General features: G+C 48.0%; 1 protein-coding gene across 1 annotated transcript; it reads left to right on the top strand.

The window, feature by feature from the left end:
• The first annotated feature begins 567 nt into the window (after positions 1-567).
• On the top strand, positions 568-13,009 carry Ddrgk1 (DDRGK domain containing 1). Its single transcript, XM_063248779.1, has 9 exons — positions 568-739; positions 1,945-2,148; positions 3,231-3,343; positions 3,695-3,796; positions 7,813-7,935; positions 8,210-8,248; positions 11,388-11,444; positions 12,303-12,351; positions 12,708-13,009. The coding sequence occupies exons 1-9, from the start codon at positions 649-651 to the stop codon at positions 12,872-12,874; spliced, it is 945 nt and encodes a 314-aa protein (XP_063104849.1). The 5' UTR covers positions 568-648; the 3' UTR covers positions 12,875-13,009.
• Positions 13,010-15,946: the final 2,937 nt, after the last annotated feature.

The raw sequence follows: 15,946 nt of genomic DNA on the forward strand, positions 1-15,946 counted from the left end.
CCCCCATTCTCCTACTCTCCCTTTAACCTCTTCTTCCCTCACCATTTGCTTGTTGTTGTGAAACAGTCTTCCTACGTAGTTTAGGTTCTTGAAGTCAATGTGCAGTCCAGGTTGGTCTCCAGCTGCCAAAGATCCTGTTCCAACACCCTCCTGAGTGCTGTGATTACGTGCCACTGCACTGAGCCATTGGCGTTACTGACTGATTGATTGACTGATTGAGACATGATCTCTCTATGCAGTTCAGCTTTTGAACTCCCTGTGTATCCCCGGTTGGCGTCAAACTCACTCCAGTCCCAGCTTCCCAAGTGCTGGGTTTATACGCATGTGCCACCACACTCAAATTTATTGCAGTTAAAAAAAAAAAACCCACCATATAATTTGTAATAAAAAATTAAGGCACTTGGTCCCTGTAATATGGCACAGCCTGGTAAGCGCAAGATCCTGTGTTCGATTGTGAGCACTATTTCCCCCACTGCGGGCCCCCCTTCCCCTCCGGCAAAAAAAAAAAAAAAAATTAGGCCCTTTTTGGGCTCCAGGCGATGGGCGGAGCCTAGAGTTGGGAAATGGGCAGGACCTATGGGTAGTGGGCGGGGCCTGGGTGATACGGGCGTGAGGTAGACGCTGTGGTTCAGCCGGGAGATCTTTAGGATGTTGGCACTCGTGGTCTACGTGGCCGCGGCGGTTCTGCTTATTGGCCTTATTCTCTTCCTCACTCGCACCCGGCGCTGGACGCCAGAAGGTATGAGGTCCCGCCGGGCCAGGACGAATGGGGTTCGGTTCTCAGGCCTTCTAACCCTTGCTAGGCCGTCGCGTCGGTTTGTGCGCATGCGCCGTTCAGCCCGTCTAGCGAGTTCCTGCGGAATGCGTCAGGTGGCTGCGCGCATGCGCATGCGTCTGCGGCTCTGTTTTTTGGTGTTGTGATGCCGAACTGAGTGCCAGAACTCAACTTGGAAGCCGGTGGCAGCACCTTTACACCTTTTCTGCCATGAGGCTAGCCTTGCCGCTTCCTTTACCCCTTGGCCCTCGAGACTCAGAGGTGCCGGGTCCTTGCAGATGCACTCCTGTAGGTCACTATCTGAGCCGTCCGCCACTGCGCCCCTCGGGGCGACAGGGTTTTCCTCCCAGACCAGGTGCCAGGGCAGAGGCATCTGAGTATTTTCTGCCCACTTTGAACTGGCGGGAGTGTGAGGCGAAACTGTCAGAAGCCTTCTTCCCACCGAAGACCTCCCCTCCGTCCTGTTCTGCACCAGGAAGCCGTGTGATTGGCCGGGGCACTGGACATACACCTGTCACTCCCTTTCTTGTCAGCATAGGAGTTTGTGTATGTGTCTGTCCCACGTCCCTGGGCCCACAAGCTATTTTTTTTTTGTGTGTGTGTGTGTGTGTCTTTTTCCTTTTTTATCGGTACCGGGGATCGAACTCACGACTGCCTGCTTACAAGGCAGGCGCTTATGCCACTGAGCTAAATCCCCAGCCCCAATCCACAAGCTATTTATGAGCACCCTCGTGTTCCGAGGGTAAGACAGAAGTGCTTAGGTAAAGTGAAGGGAGAGAGAGAAGTCCCAGCTCTTGCCTGAAAAAAGTGTGCTGTCCTTTTGGGGTGCTATACAAAACCATGGCAAATGGTGTTAAGCAAGAAATAAACGTCCTCCAGTGGTTATTCAGTAGGATCTGGGGACATCAGGGTGGAAGACTCCCAACAGGCCAGCTAGAAAGGTGGAGCTTTAAGGAGAGAGAAAAATTTTGACACAGGAGGGAAGGAGTGCGGTTGCTGCATTGGATCAAGATGCAAACCCGGGTTGTAAAGGCCTTGAGAATCAGACTGTGAAATTAGGGCTTTGTGCTGTGGGTAGCATGGGTCTGGAAGGAGGTTGACTAGACGAGGGCGTGGCTTCTGGGACACTGTTGCCTGCTTGGTAGCATTGTGTTCCTGTCTTCCTGAAGCTGGTCAAGAGCTACAGCGCAATGAGGAGGCGCCAGGAGTAGTGTCCCGGGTGGGCCAGTTACGACCTCTGGAGATGGAACAAAGAGCTGGAGGCAGACCACGCCGCAGGAGGGACCTGGGTAGCCGCCTGCAGGCTCAGCGTCGAACCCAGCGCATGACTTGGGCAGAAGTGGATGAGAATGAGGAAGAAACTGACATCCCAGGTGAAAGGGGCCCAGCATGGTGGGGGAGAGGGGTAGGTTGAAGAGAGTGAATGAGCCCCAGAGTTTGCTGGAGGGAAGCTAAGAGTCACGAGGTAGAATAGATGGAGACTCAGGGCATGGACTTGATCATGAAGGCCAGCAGTTCTATGGCCTGATTCCTGGTCTGTTGGGGCAAATCATCTTCCTTCATCTTGGCTTTTGGTGTCCAAGCAGAAGGCTAAGGATCTTCAGATTGACCTGGAGAGTGCTTCAGTGCACTCTGATATCCTAGCACCCTTCCTGGAATGGGATCACTATAACTCCACAAAAAGGGTTTGGGGACAGAGTCATTCTGTTGACACAGAGACCTTCATATCCCTGGTGCTAGAAGACCAACAGAGCCCTTAGGGTTATGAGAAACAATATTTCTTCTCTAGTATCTAACAGGTGTCTTAAACCTGAAGAGGGACCTCTAAGCCTTTCCCAGGGAACATTGGGGATTTTTTTCTGGATCCCCTGGGGTTAGCCCCTTTGACTCAAAAAGAGGTCATTTGTAGTACAATCCCTTCTATCCTAGATCTGAAATCACATACCACATCTGCTTAGGTATCAGTGGATCTTTAACTTTTAGTTGCCCTTTGTTGCCTTTTAGCCAGACATTCATGGGACAGGATAACCTTAGGGGCTGAGTCTAGAACATTCAGCAATTTCTTAGTAGAGTAAGGAAGACTTCAGATTTGGGACTGGGATAAATATTTCCACACCAGTCATCCTTCCCTAGAGATTTGACACAAGAGACAAAAACCAGGGACCTCTGTAAGTCTTGACAGTCCTACCTGTCATCCTCAGGCCTTCAGATATTGGCTTTGCCCACCTATAGCTCTTCAGTATCTAAAATCTCATCTGCTCCTTGCCCATAATCCCCACCCCCAGCACGTACACATGCACAGGCACATGTGAATGTGACAGGTGCCCTTGGAGGGCAGGACTGAGCTAGTAACATTCAAAGGTGAGTGGCAGGGCCTCCCCTGTGAGGAGAGTGACAGGGTGATGTGGATATTTTCTGGCTAGGAACTTAAATGTCTTTCTCTGACCATACCTAGCTCAGGAGGAAGAAGGCACTGAGACTCCAGCAGAAACTCATCCGACAGGGAAAATCGGAGCCAAGAAACTACGAAAACTAGAAGAGAAACAGGCTCGAAAGGCCCAGCGTGAGGCAAGCAGAAGGAATGGGGTGTTGCTCTGAGATGTGGGAAAGGGCTCTACTTCTGTGATCCCTGGGACTGGGATGAGTTGGGCTCCACAGACCTCTGTCTTTTGAGCTCTTTGTTTCTTTTGGTATGCTGAATTGAACTCATGGCCTAATTGCCTGGCAGGTGCATTTGCTGCTGAGCTGTATCGCTGGCTGTGGGCTCCTTTTATACTGGGCTCTTGTTTGCTACTTACCTGGCCATCTCCTGCAGCTTTGGTCTGGGTCATGGCCCAGCCATCGCCTTCCTTGGCCTGCCTGAAGGTGGGCACTCTGTAGCCGGGTAGAGCGTGTGGGTTGATGAAGGCCTCTTTCCAGGCAGAGGAGGCTGAAAGAGAGGAGCGGAGGCGCCTGGAGTCCCAGCGGGAGGCGGAATGGAAGAAGGAGGAGGAACGGCTACGCCTGGAGGAGGAACAGAAGGTGACGCTAACCCTGACCCAACTAGCCAGTCTTGCTCATGTGCAGCTCCCTAAGATCTTTGTTCTAGAAGATGGGCCATGGCCCAGGCCATGGTTTCTTGTTTCTTTTTTTTTTTTTTTTTTGGTACCAGGGATTGAACTCATGACCTCATGCTTGCCAGGCAGGCGCTTAAGCCACTGAGCTAAATCCCTGGCCCTGGCCCATGATTTCTTTAATCTTTGAACTCTGCTAATACTAAGCAGAGCCTAGTCTGGGGATTCTGGTGCATATGATGTATGGAGTGTGCCTGGAACATTTGAGGTGGTCACAGTGGCCAAAGCAGAGTAAGCAAGGAAGAGAGGAGAGGGTCAGAGTGATAAAGAGGTTTCAGATCCTGAGACCTTTGAGACTGTTAAACAGCATAGTAAGGAGTGGCAGATCCAGAGCTGAGATGTAGTGCTATAGTAGAGTTCTTACCTAATGTGCCTAACTGGGTTTGATCCCTAGCACTGAAGAAAACCAAAAGCTTATGGGACAGAGAGTGGGGGAGATCATCTGTCATTAAGGGGCTTGGCATAGGGGAGTAGCTCAGGGGATGATGATTAACAAATATTTATTTGCCAGATGCTTCTTTTGTTCTGAAAATCAGATTTCCAAGGAAGGAAACAAAGATGTGGGGTGCATAGACTGTGAGCCCAGATTGACCTACCTGGCCTCAACTGGTCATGTTGTCTCAGTAATCTGGAGGGCAAGAAACCTATCTGTGGGTATTGTAGCAAATGGGCAGGAACATAGTGGTGGGAATGAGGAGGGCTGCATTATCAGAGAGGGTTTTTCATCTTTCTGATTGTTGGCTCTTTGAGTACCTTCAGTATTCTGGCTCTTTTGCCCTGTCCTCAGTTTTTCCTATTATGTAGATGTCATTAGTTTTCCCCCAGTGTCCTTTTCACTTTTCAGCCTTCTATCTAAGATACTATGTTACATTCAGTTCTTATATCTTCTTCTCTGGGTTGTGATGATCAGAATTTCCATATTTTTTATGATTAATAGTTGGAGGAATACTTGACAAATAAGGAGTTTGTAGACATCCCTTAGTTTGAGTTGAATGATTGTTAAACTGGGATTATAGTTTTTTTCATTGTATTTAGGGCCTTGTTCCTGCTAGACGAGGTCTGTACCATTGAGCTGTACTGAAGTTACGGATTTTGTTTTTGTCTTTGTTTTTTATTTGGCATTGGTTTTTTGAGACAGGATCTTGCTATGTAGTTCAGGCTCACCCTGAACTCACTTATACTCCATTCTGGCCTTGAACTCACAGTGATCTTCCACCTCAGCCTTCCCAGTGCTAGGATTACAGGTGTGTGTCGCCGTGCCTGGCTGAGGTTACAGATTTGAAAGAAGATGACAGTGAAGTTTCACCTTCAATATAGCATGCCAAGGGTATTTGTACCTGTTTTGAGGTGTTTTCCAGCTTCCTCTATTGTAATGTTATTATTTCTTCTTTTCTTTTCTTTTTTTTTTTTTTTGGTACCCGGGATCAAACTCATGACCTCGTGCTTGCCAGACAAGAGCTTATGCTGCTGACCTAATCCCTGGTGTCTTCCTTTCTTTTCTTTCCTTCCTTCCTTCTTTTGTTTCTTTCTTCCCCATCCCACCCCTTTCCTTTCTCCTGTGTATTTTTAACCCCTGTATTGTGGTGCTGGGGATCAAACCCAGAGCCTCAAACATGCGTGGCCAGTGCTCTGTTGTTGAACTACTCTTACCATGTAGCGTTACCATTTTTTCCCCACCTTCCCATACTACTTTGGGGAAAAAGTAACGGCTAGCCTGCATTTAAAGAATGAGGAGTTGTGCTCTACCTTCCTCAGCAAAGTGTACCTGTATAAATTATTAAGAAATCTTTTCAGCCAGGTATATAATTCTAGCTACTCAAGAGGCTGAGGAGAAGCATTACCAGTTTAAGATCAGCCAGGGTAATATAATGAAAACTTTGCTGTTGTTGTTTCGTTTTGTTTGTTTTTTGATTTTTGAGACAGGGTTTTGCTATGTTGTTCAGGCTAGCTTTGGAATCACAATGTACCCCAGGCTGACCGCAAACTCAAGACAGTCCTCCTGCCTCAGCCTCCCAAGTGTCGGGATTATAGGCATATGCCACCATGCCCAGCTAATGAAACTCTTTATCTCAATAAAAAGAACTTTTTTAAAAAAGAGCTAGGGATGGCAGGTGTAATGATGCATATGTGTAATCCCAGTACTCTGTGAGGCTGGGGCAGAGAGATTGCAAGTTTGAACCCAGCCTGGGAAATTTAGCTACTTAATGAGACACGGACTCAAAAAAAAAAAGACCCAACAAACAAACAAAATTTAGGCATAGATTTGTCTTCTCTCTGTTCACTCGTTTCTTTAAATCTATGCAGAGTCAGCTTTTTATTTTGTACTTTGTGTTTAATCCAATACCATGTTAATAAAATAATGTTGCTCAAGTGAGCCCAGCTTTCACTGGGGGTTCTTTCGCTTGCCTCCTACATTCACTTTTTTTGAACAATGCTGGGGATTGAACCCAAGCTTTGTGCATGCTAGCCATACATTCTACCACTAAGCTACATCCTCAGCCCTTTTCTATTTTTTTTTTTTTAAGACAGTCTCTGACCCAGTTGCTAAATTGCCCAGGACAGGCTTGAATTCTCAGTCTCTTTCCTCGGCCTCCCAAAGTGCTGGGATTACAGATGTCTATCACTGTGCCCACTCATCAGCCCTTTTTAAATTTTATTTTGAGGCATAATCTTGCTAAGTTGACTAGGCAGGTCTGGAATTTGGGGTCCTTCTGCTTCAGCTTCCTAAGTAGCTGGTGTGACAGGCTCCCTGACTTCTGTGTACCTTTCACATGGCTTTACTGTATTGGTTTTTTTTAGTACTTTCTTGCTATCTGTTATTATGGGTCACTCCAGGCTCATTTTTAGACTGCATGCTCTAGCTTTAGCTTTGTATTTTAAAGCATTTGTCTGAATGCCTCTGAATAGGTGTTGGGAGAAGGGGGTTTTTGCACTAGGTTGTGGTCCACTGTATTCTATGAAACTAGAGAGGCAGGGTGGGGGGAACCTCATTTCTAACCAGGGGAGCTGGCCACATGCCTATATGATTCAGTGGTCAGGGGTCCAGCAGGAGGGCTGAACATGGGAAATGGATCACAGGTTGTATCTGGTGCCTGTGAGATGGCCTAGGTGATGTGTCACGTGAACAGTTGTATTTGGGAGGAGGTATTTGGCTGGGGATACAACTATGACAGTTAATGATGGGGAAATTGATGTCATGGGCTAGGTAGAGTGACCCAGAGAGGATGTAGGGGAGGGAGCAGGAGCAAAGCTGAGTGTTAGAGGAGGTGGGGAAAGAGAAAGTCTAGAAAAGGTGCAATGTGGAAGCCAAGGAAAGAAAGGGGATCATTGGCTCTGCTCATCACCAAGAACAGGGATATAAGGCCTCATAGGCCTTCGATTTGTGAGCTGGAAAGCATGGGTTAGACCTGAGCAGATGTTTTGTTGGAGCTGGATACACAGAAGCCAGATTGGAGTGGGCTGGCTGGATGCATAGGTGGGTAGGAAATGGAGCCTGGTGTTTATTCACGAAGTGTGGACATAATTCGGTAGGGAGAAGGTGGGGCTGTGGCAGGGCTTCAAGGGTTTCAAGACATTTCTACCAAATAGGTGTCCTGAGGAAGAAGGGTAGGGGGCAGGGCTGGCCTGCATTTGTCTAGGCGATGATGGGGATGGTGGGGGTTGCCTCTGCTTGTTTAGCTTGAGAGCCAGAGGATAGAAGTTGTTTTGTTTTGTTTTTAATCAGTACCAGGGATTGAACTCATGACCACCTGCTTGCAAGGCAGGTGCTTATGCCACTGAGCTAGATCCCCAGCTCCAAGGATGGAAATTTTGAAGGAGCTGTGTCCCTAAGAAAGCAGGGAAGCAGAGGCTGGACGGTACGGATGGTTGGGCAGTCTGGACAGGTGCCCTGCATACTTGACTCTTGCTTCTTTGTGTGCACAGGAGGAGGAGGAGAGAAAGGCCCAGGAGGAGCAGGCCCGGCGAGAGCATGAGGAGTACCTAAAACTGAAGGAGGCCTTTGTGGTGGAGGAGGAGGGTGTGGGCGAGACCATGACTGAGGAGCAGGTGGGCCATTGTTCCTGGGAAGCCGGTGAAACATGGGCAGCCTGTGTTAGGCCCAAATCTGCCCCATCCCAGACACTCCTGGCCAGGCCCTGGAAGTTGGCTGGGCAGTTAGAGCCTTGTTCTCAGAACCCTCGCCCCTCGCCCTGGGAGGCTCTGCTGCTTATGCAGGCAGGGGGTTATATAGGCACACAGGGAGGTGACACAAGGGCCCCAGGAAGGAACTCCTGTGGCCTCTGCCAGGGGGATGCTCACTCTGATTTCTTTGCCTCTCTAGTCCCACAACTTCCTGACAGAATTCATCAACTACATTAAGGTAAGAGGCTCAGAAGAGCACAGTGTCAGCTCCTGCTGTGTATGTTGGGAGGGTGCACGCATGTTCTCAGGGCTGGTGGGCCAGATTCTGGCCCAGGAGGCCCTTTCTCCTTGGACCTGAAAGGTGGAGAAGGACCTGGATCTTTGTGGGAGGTGATCACTTCCTCACACGCTGGCTCTGACAGTTCCCCCGCTCTTCAGATCCCACGCCCAGTGAGTCACTGTTTTTGAGTCTCCACATGTGTTTTTTGTCAGTTTTGTCATGTGAAGCTCCACTGAGTTGAAACAAGTGTCCCCTACCATGTGCTCTGGACTGAGAATTTGGGTCTTCCAAGGGACCAGGATGGTGTGGCAGCGTGTTCCCTTCTGGCCATAGCCACTGCACAGGCCACCCAGATACTTCTTCAGGTTGCATAAGCCCATTCTGATCTGCTTTGCTGCTAAGCAACTTCTCTCCCACGAAAACTGTGGTGAGGGGAGAGGTTTTCAAGTGCAGCTCAGAGGTGCAGAGGCGGCTGAGGGAAGGAGTGCAGAGGGAGCGGGGGCGACGGTGGGGGTGGCACCAGGGGCTGCCAAGGAACAAGGGCTTGCGTAATCCTCTCCTACCTCTTCTGGAAGAGAGCAGAGTGTAGATACCTCCCAGCAGCAAGGGATGGCCTTATGTCACAGCCTGGGGCCTGCAGTCCCTAAGAGGGAGAAATGATGGCAACTGCCAGGGGACCTGACTCCCTCCAGCTGCGAGTATTCCTAGTTCCCTTTCCTGGAGCCCTTTCTCCATCCTGCCACACTGGATTAGGACTGTTCCCTAGGCAGATGCCACCCATCATCCTGTTGCTGCTTGGAGCTTGTTGTTCCCCCTGCCCAGTGGGGAGCAACATGGTCTCAAAGTGCCTCATCTAGGAAACCTTTCCAGGTAGATTTAGAGTTCCCCTCTTTTCTGCAAAGACCAAGTCCCCAGGCCTTCCTTTTGGTGACTCCCTGGAGATTCTGCTCTTGGGGGTTCTCGACTCTTGGTACTTGGGTGGTTGTCCAGCCCATGTCTTCAGGAAGGAGGACTTCCAAAGTTCAGTTTCCTCACTCCAAGGGAATGAGCCCTTTGAACTTCAGTTTCTAGAACTAGAGGAAGGTTTTTTTGAGACAAGGAATTGCTATGCAGTTCAGGCTGACCTTGAACTCATTTTGTAGTGCAGGCTGGCCTTGAACTCATAGTGGTCCTCCTGCCTCAGTCTCCTGAATTCCAGGATTACAGGCATGCACCACTGTGCCTGGTTTGGAGGAAGGTTTCTTGAAGGTTTTTTTGGTGTTTTGTTTTGTACCAGGGATTGAACCCATGACCTTACACTTGCCAGGCAGGTGTTTATGCCACTGAGCTAAAACCCCATCCCGGAGGAAGGTTTCTTTATTCTGCATAGTTCCTGTGAGATACAAGGAAAGCTTGATCTTATTGCTTATCTCTGCTTGCTTTTTTTTGTTTTTTGAGACAGGGTCTTGTGTAATTCAGACTTGCTGTGAGCTTACTATGGGAGCCCAGGCTGTCCTTGAACAGGTGGCAATCCTTTTGCCTCAGCCTCCTGTGTTCTGGGATGTGTACCCCCAGATGTGTACCCCCAGACCCAGCTGGTCCTGTTTTCTGGCAATGGCTGGATTTGTCTGTTATTTTTTTTCAATCACACTTTGGGCACAGCACACCTCAGGCTAGATCCTTGGGGATTATCTGGGGTGACTTTGTGGTCCTACTCTGAGCTGTCACTAAGAGCCCAGTGTCTGTTCCCTGTTTCATAAGTAGAGGCCAGCTGACCTTATGCTTGCTCGCTCCCTGGCCCAACTATCTCTCACTGTTTGCACATACGGATTGGCATTTCAGATAAGTCACATACCATCTGCAGCTGAGGGGGTGTCACAATGTTGCTTCTCCCCAGCTTATTTGCTGTGGGAATTCATGGAAGCACAAAGGCCCACCTTCCCTGGGGAGTCACACACCATGAAGGAGGTAGGGGAGGGTTCATGTGGAGTCTTTGTGGTGGCTTCTCCACAGAGCCACAAGAACTGAAGTTCCGTTGAGAGTATGAAGACATCACATGGAATGCAGCTCAGGGTCCTCTGTGGAAGCACTTGGTAGTGACGGTTATTTTAAGGGTGCCTTAGTGCACCCTTAGATTGTATGAGGAGGATGGACAGAAGTTGGGTGTGATGAGGTTGTTGGGGTCAAGGCTGAGGGGAATTGAGCAAAGATGAGGCAGGAGTGACTCCCACTGGCTTCACTCTAACATCTCTACTTGTTGGGATTTGTTGATCTCTTCTTGTGCTTTCTTACAAGTCAGGCCGTGATCTTGAGGGTAGAGGCTGTGTTTTGTTTATCACTGTGTCCCTTGTACCTCTTCAGTGCTGTGTCCTGGAGGTCCTTAGCAAACACAAGCTTTGGTGACAGATTGCTTTTTTCTTTTCTTTCTTTTTTTTTTTTCCCCCGTGGCAAATATTGAGGATTGAACCCAGGGCCTTTGCACTGAACTATATCTCATTTATAGCCCCATTTATTTTTTGAGACATAGTCTCATTAAGTCACTAAGTAACCCAGGCTGAGCTCAAATTTATGGTCTACCTCAGTCTCCCAGAGTACTGGGATTATGGGGGTGTTATGTACTAGGAAATTGCTCTACCATTCAAAAAAATCCCCAGCCTAAGGTGACAGTTTTTTTAAAGTTTTTTTGTTTTGTTTTGTTTTGTTTTTTGGCAGGGCAGTGACCTGGCTATGCTAGGGATTAAACCCAGGGCCTTGTACAACCAGGGCCTTGTACAAACCAGGCAAATGCTGTCACTAAGCTACATCACCAGCCCTTTTTAAATTTTATTTTGAATTGTGTCTCACTGAGTATCCCAGCCTTGAACTTTGAATCCTCCTGCCTCAGTCTCCAGAGTATCCATGGGCCAGCCTGACCAGAAAAACAAACATTTTTCACCAGACAAGTTCAAATAAGAATGCCAACCTCAGGGCTTGGGGATATAGCTCAAGCAGCACAGGCAAAGTCATGAATTTGATCCTCAGTACCAAAATAAAAAGAAAGAATGCTGACCTCAGAGGGCGCCCCTATAGGAGGAATTTGCCCAAGCTCAGCCTCTCTTTTACTCTCTTTCCTTTGTAGCAGTCCAAGGTTGTGCTTTTGGAAGACTTGGCTTCCCAGGTGGGCCTGCGGACTCAGGTAAGCCCTGGAAGGTGCCTGTGGAGTTTGTGCAGCCAGCAAGAATTGGCCTGACGTAAAGATGGAGACTCCTAATTCTCCTTTAACCTCAACCAAGTGTAAATAGTGCATAGGTGTCTCTTGGCACTTTCAGATCTTGCATTTCTGCTAGACAGAAGAATAAGCAGAAAGGAAAAAAAAAAATCCCATCCCTCCACCAGCTCCTGTGACCAAAACAGCCTAAATCCAATTACCTTGACAGTTCCCATGCAGACAGGTTGCTTTGTGACCACATTTCTCAGCTGCTGCCCTCCCACCTGGAAGAGAGCCTCTATTGGTTTTGCAGAGCTCAGAATGAGGCCCATGCAGACAAGCAGCAGAGTTACACTACAGGGCAGTTTTAAGAATAACAAGGAAGGGGCTGGGGATTTAGCTCAGCGGCCTTGCAATCAGGCAGTTGTGAGTTCAATCCCCAGTACTGATAAAAATGAAAAAAAGACCAAAAAAAAAAAAAAAAAAAAAAAGAATAATAAGGGAAAAACCAGGCGTGGTGGTACATACCTGTAATCCCAGAACTTGGGAGACTGAGACAGGAAGTTAGTTTCAAGTTTAAGACCAGTCTGAGCTAATAAGTGAGCTCAAGGCTGGCCTGAACTGTGTAGTGAGACCCTGTCTCAAAAAAGGAAAAAAGGGGTTAGGGGGTGGGGATTTAACAGGGGCATAGGCGCCTGCCTGGCAAGCATGAGGTCATGAGTTCAATCCCCAGCACCAAAATACAAAAAAAAAAATAACAATGAATCTGTCTGTGGTGAGAGGAGTGCTGCAAGTGTTTTCTTCTGGGGACAACAGCACCTGTCTCTCCAATTGTTCTCCTCACAGGACACCATAAATCGCATCCAGGACCTGCTGGCTGAGGGGACTCTAACAGGTAAGAGAGTGAGAATCAATCATGCAGGCCCTGACCTTGGGAAATATCTAGCCACAGGGACTTCAGAATTTCCTTACAGAGCCAGGATGACCTTTCTGGATGGGGAAAAGGTACACACCAAGGGCCACTGAGTAGTTGGTCACAGTTGAAGGAGACATGCAGAGCAGCATCAAACTGGCTACAGTTGATAAGGACAGGCCAGGAAGCCTGGCTGACATGTCTTCTTGGATGGGAAAGGCCAGGCAGGCAGGAGACATAAAGGGTGCTGAGCCAATTGTAAAGGACGGGTGGGCATTCTCAGACCAGGTGGGAAGGGCCCCAAATGGCTCAGCCCTCCAACCTGCATATCCCCACAGGTGTGATTGACGACCGGGGCAAGTTCATCTACATAACCCCAGAGGAACTGGCTGCTGTGGCCAACTTCATCCGACAGAGGGGCCGAGTGTCTATCACCGAGCTTGCCCAGGCCAGCAACTCCCTCATCGCCTGGGGCCAGGAACCCCCAGCCCAGGCCCCAGCTTGACCCCAGCCCTTCCCTCTTGGACTCAGAGCTGGTGTGGCATTCCTGGGCATACATCTTTATCCCTCCCCACCATGCTGGGGCAGTGATGAAATGTGGCTAGGGAGTTGCAGATTAAAGGCCTGTGAGCACTGCTGAGCTGTGTGTAATTTGGTGTGGCAGATGGCCTAGCCTGGGATCTCAGATGAGCAGGTGAGATGCAGGCTTCAGAGCAGAGCTGAGAGTTGAGGACGGTTCCTTGTAAGCTGGTGGAAGTCCCATTCTCATTAATTGATTAAAAAAAAAAAAAAAACCCTTGTAACACACTGTTTTCTTTTGTGTCCTATAAGCCCAGACCTCCAGGTCTAGATGAGCTTTCTTTCTTCCCTGTGTAGTGCAGGCTGACCTTGAACTTGCTTCAATAGTCTAAGCTGGCCTTGAACTCAGTGATCCTCTTGCCTCAGCCTCCTGAATGCTGGGATTACAGGCATGTACCACCATGCCTGGCTAGGGAGAGCTCTTAGGCCACACCACTCTTTACTGTGCACGGATAGAGCTGAGAGCCCTGGGGGGTCGAGTTAATGAGTAGAATCTTAGCAAACAGCAACTTTGAGAGAAAGGGCTAGGAGAGAAGTCAGTGAAGAGAGGCTAGCCAGCCAGCTACGTGTAGGGCAAGTAGAGGAAGAGAAAGGCTCACGTAAGCTAAACGTAGTTGTGCAGTGGAAGGACATTGTCCATGTGGCATGTCACTTGAGTTCAGCTCTCTAGCCTTGACAGAAACATCTTAAGTGGTGTGGGTGATTCCACCCACTGGTGGCTATGAGGACCATATGCTCAGGAGTGGGTGTGAGATGGAAGATACGAGTCTCTTGTAGGGTTGGTCACTCATTCCTATGGGCTGTTCATAGCATGAGCATCCTGCTGGGCTGAAGCAGGTGTTTAAGTGTATCTTTTATGCAAGGTGACTCCCCAGATGCAAACCACCTACCTTCTTTGGTGCCCGGAGGAGGAGGCAGCTTTCTGTTCCTGTCTAGGAGAAAACTATATAGACAGTATGTCAGGGTCCAGAGCCTTGCCGCAGCATTATCAAGAGCAACTTTTCTTTTTTTATTTTTTGTCTTTTTTCCTTTTTATCGGTACCGGGGATCGAACTCACGACTGCCTGCTTGCAAGGCAGGCGCTTATGCCACTGAGCTAAATCCCCAGCCCCAACAGTGACTTTTGACTCATGGTGCTATAAGCATTGACTGTAGAACCTAACTCCACGTGAAGTGTGATTGCTAACTCCAGCAATAACAGCCACTTGAGTCAGTGTGTGAAGGCTGCGTGTATTGTTTGGAAGGTCATCTGGAGTAGCAGGAGAGGGAAGAAACAGACATAACCGCAGCATGAGGTAGGAACATAAAATTACAAAGGGAAGTCAAGATGACTTACAGTTAGATCAGTGTTTTTCAGCCCTGGTTATTCATTACAGTCACCTGGGGAGTTTTCCATAGTCTTATGCCAGCTCCACGCATGATCAGTTAAATCCGAATCTCTGGGGATAGGATCATTAGGAGATTATAGAGGGTAGCCAAGGTTGGGAGCCTAGGAATGAAAGGTGGGGGTAGATAGCTGCTCAGGTGATAACATGAAGATCTGCAGCAGAAGGGGCTCCTTAGAGCAATACAGCAGCCTCAAGGAAGTCCTTCTGCCCCTCAGTTGTGCTCCCCCATTGCTTCCAGGTAGCCCTAAAACAGCCTAGTTCTAGCATCCCACCCTGAGGACCATGCCCAAGTCTCTGCCACTGAGCTACACAATCCACAGCTAGAAATTACTCTAAGTTTGGAAGACACAGTCATGGTTAAAAAAGAAGAGAAATTACTCTAAGTGCTTGTATATTTTAAAAAGACACATATGGTATTATAATTAGTGATTTGTGTGGTGACACTAGAGCTAATTATAAATATTTCAGTACCATGAATTTACATTTGCTTATTCATTGCTCCTATTTTATTGTTTTTATTTCTATTTTTATTTTTATTTCTTTCTCCTTTCTTTTGTTTTTGTGGTGGTTTTGTTTGGTTGGTTTTGGTTTTAGTGTTTAGAAACAAGCTTGCAATGTAGTTGAGGCTGGCCTTGAACTCACAGTGGTCCTCCTGCCTCAGCCTCTTGAGTGCTGGGATTACAAGCATGCACCACCATACCCAGCTTTTTATTGTTTCCTGAGTGAACAGTTTTCCATCATCTTGGAGCACCAGGTTTACTGTCTGAGGTAGCTGATGATGTAGATAAGACTAAAGATTCAGGACCAGGGACCCCAAGCTACACTGTGATCCTCCTGCTTGAACCCTTTAAACCTTTAGATGGCCCTTTTTCAGAGTTAAATTTCTTTCCTTTATCACACTAATCTAAGGCCTCATGTCTAACATACCTCTTGCGCAGTCTCACTGTGGAAGCCAGGGAACTGTCAACTGTCAGTGAATGGAGAGACCCATTGGTGTCTTCTCAGAATTCAGCAATGTTGCCTGTTTACTGAGGCTTGGCATAAGCCAAGGCCATAAACAGCTTAATGTGTTAATTTTAAACTTTTTGTTATGGGGAATTTTAAGCATGTTGGAAAAGGGATTAATGTAACTTCCATGTATCCACTACCTAGTTTCAGTATTTTTCAATTATAATGGCTAATCTAAACTGCCGTTTCTGGAAAGACAAGCTGATTAACTACATAGCTCTCAGCCATAGAGCTTGTCAGGAATGGCCATGAAAACGAGGTTATGATGGAACCAAATTGAATCAGACTAGACTCTACTGCATCTACTACTGGGAGGATGTGGTGTTAAAATAGACCTATGTTGGGATGGATGGTGAACCAAGGCTCCCAGAACAAGCACCACTGGGGAGTTATAAAAACCAGAACTTATCTGGTTATAGTCGACAGTCAAAGAGTTCCTGATGAAGGGAAAGGCCATGGCCAATGATAGCCAGAGGCGAGAAGGGGAGAGAATGCTGAGCCCAGAGGTTCAGTGTTTTTGGTGATCTGCAAAGGGGAGAATGTTTCTGTTTCATCGATCAGTATTTTGAATCAGTAATTTGGGGGCTGGGAATATAGCTTAG

Source organism: Cavia porcellus, unplaced genomic scaffold (genome assembly GCF_034190915.1).
Source record: "Cavia porcellus strain 051 isolate PalLab524CR breed Dunkin Hartley unplaced genomic scaffold, mCavPor4.1 scaffold_5, whole genome shotgun sequence".
NCBI lineage: Eukaryota > Metazoa > Chordata > Mammalia > Rodentia > Caviidae > Cavia > Cavia porcellus.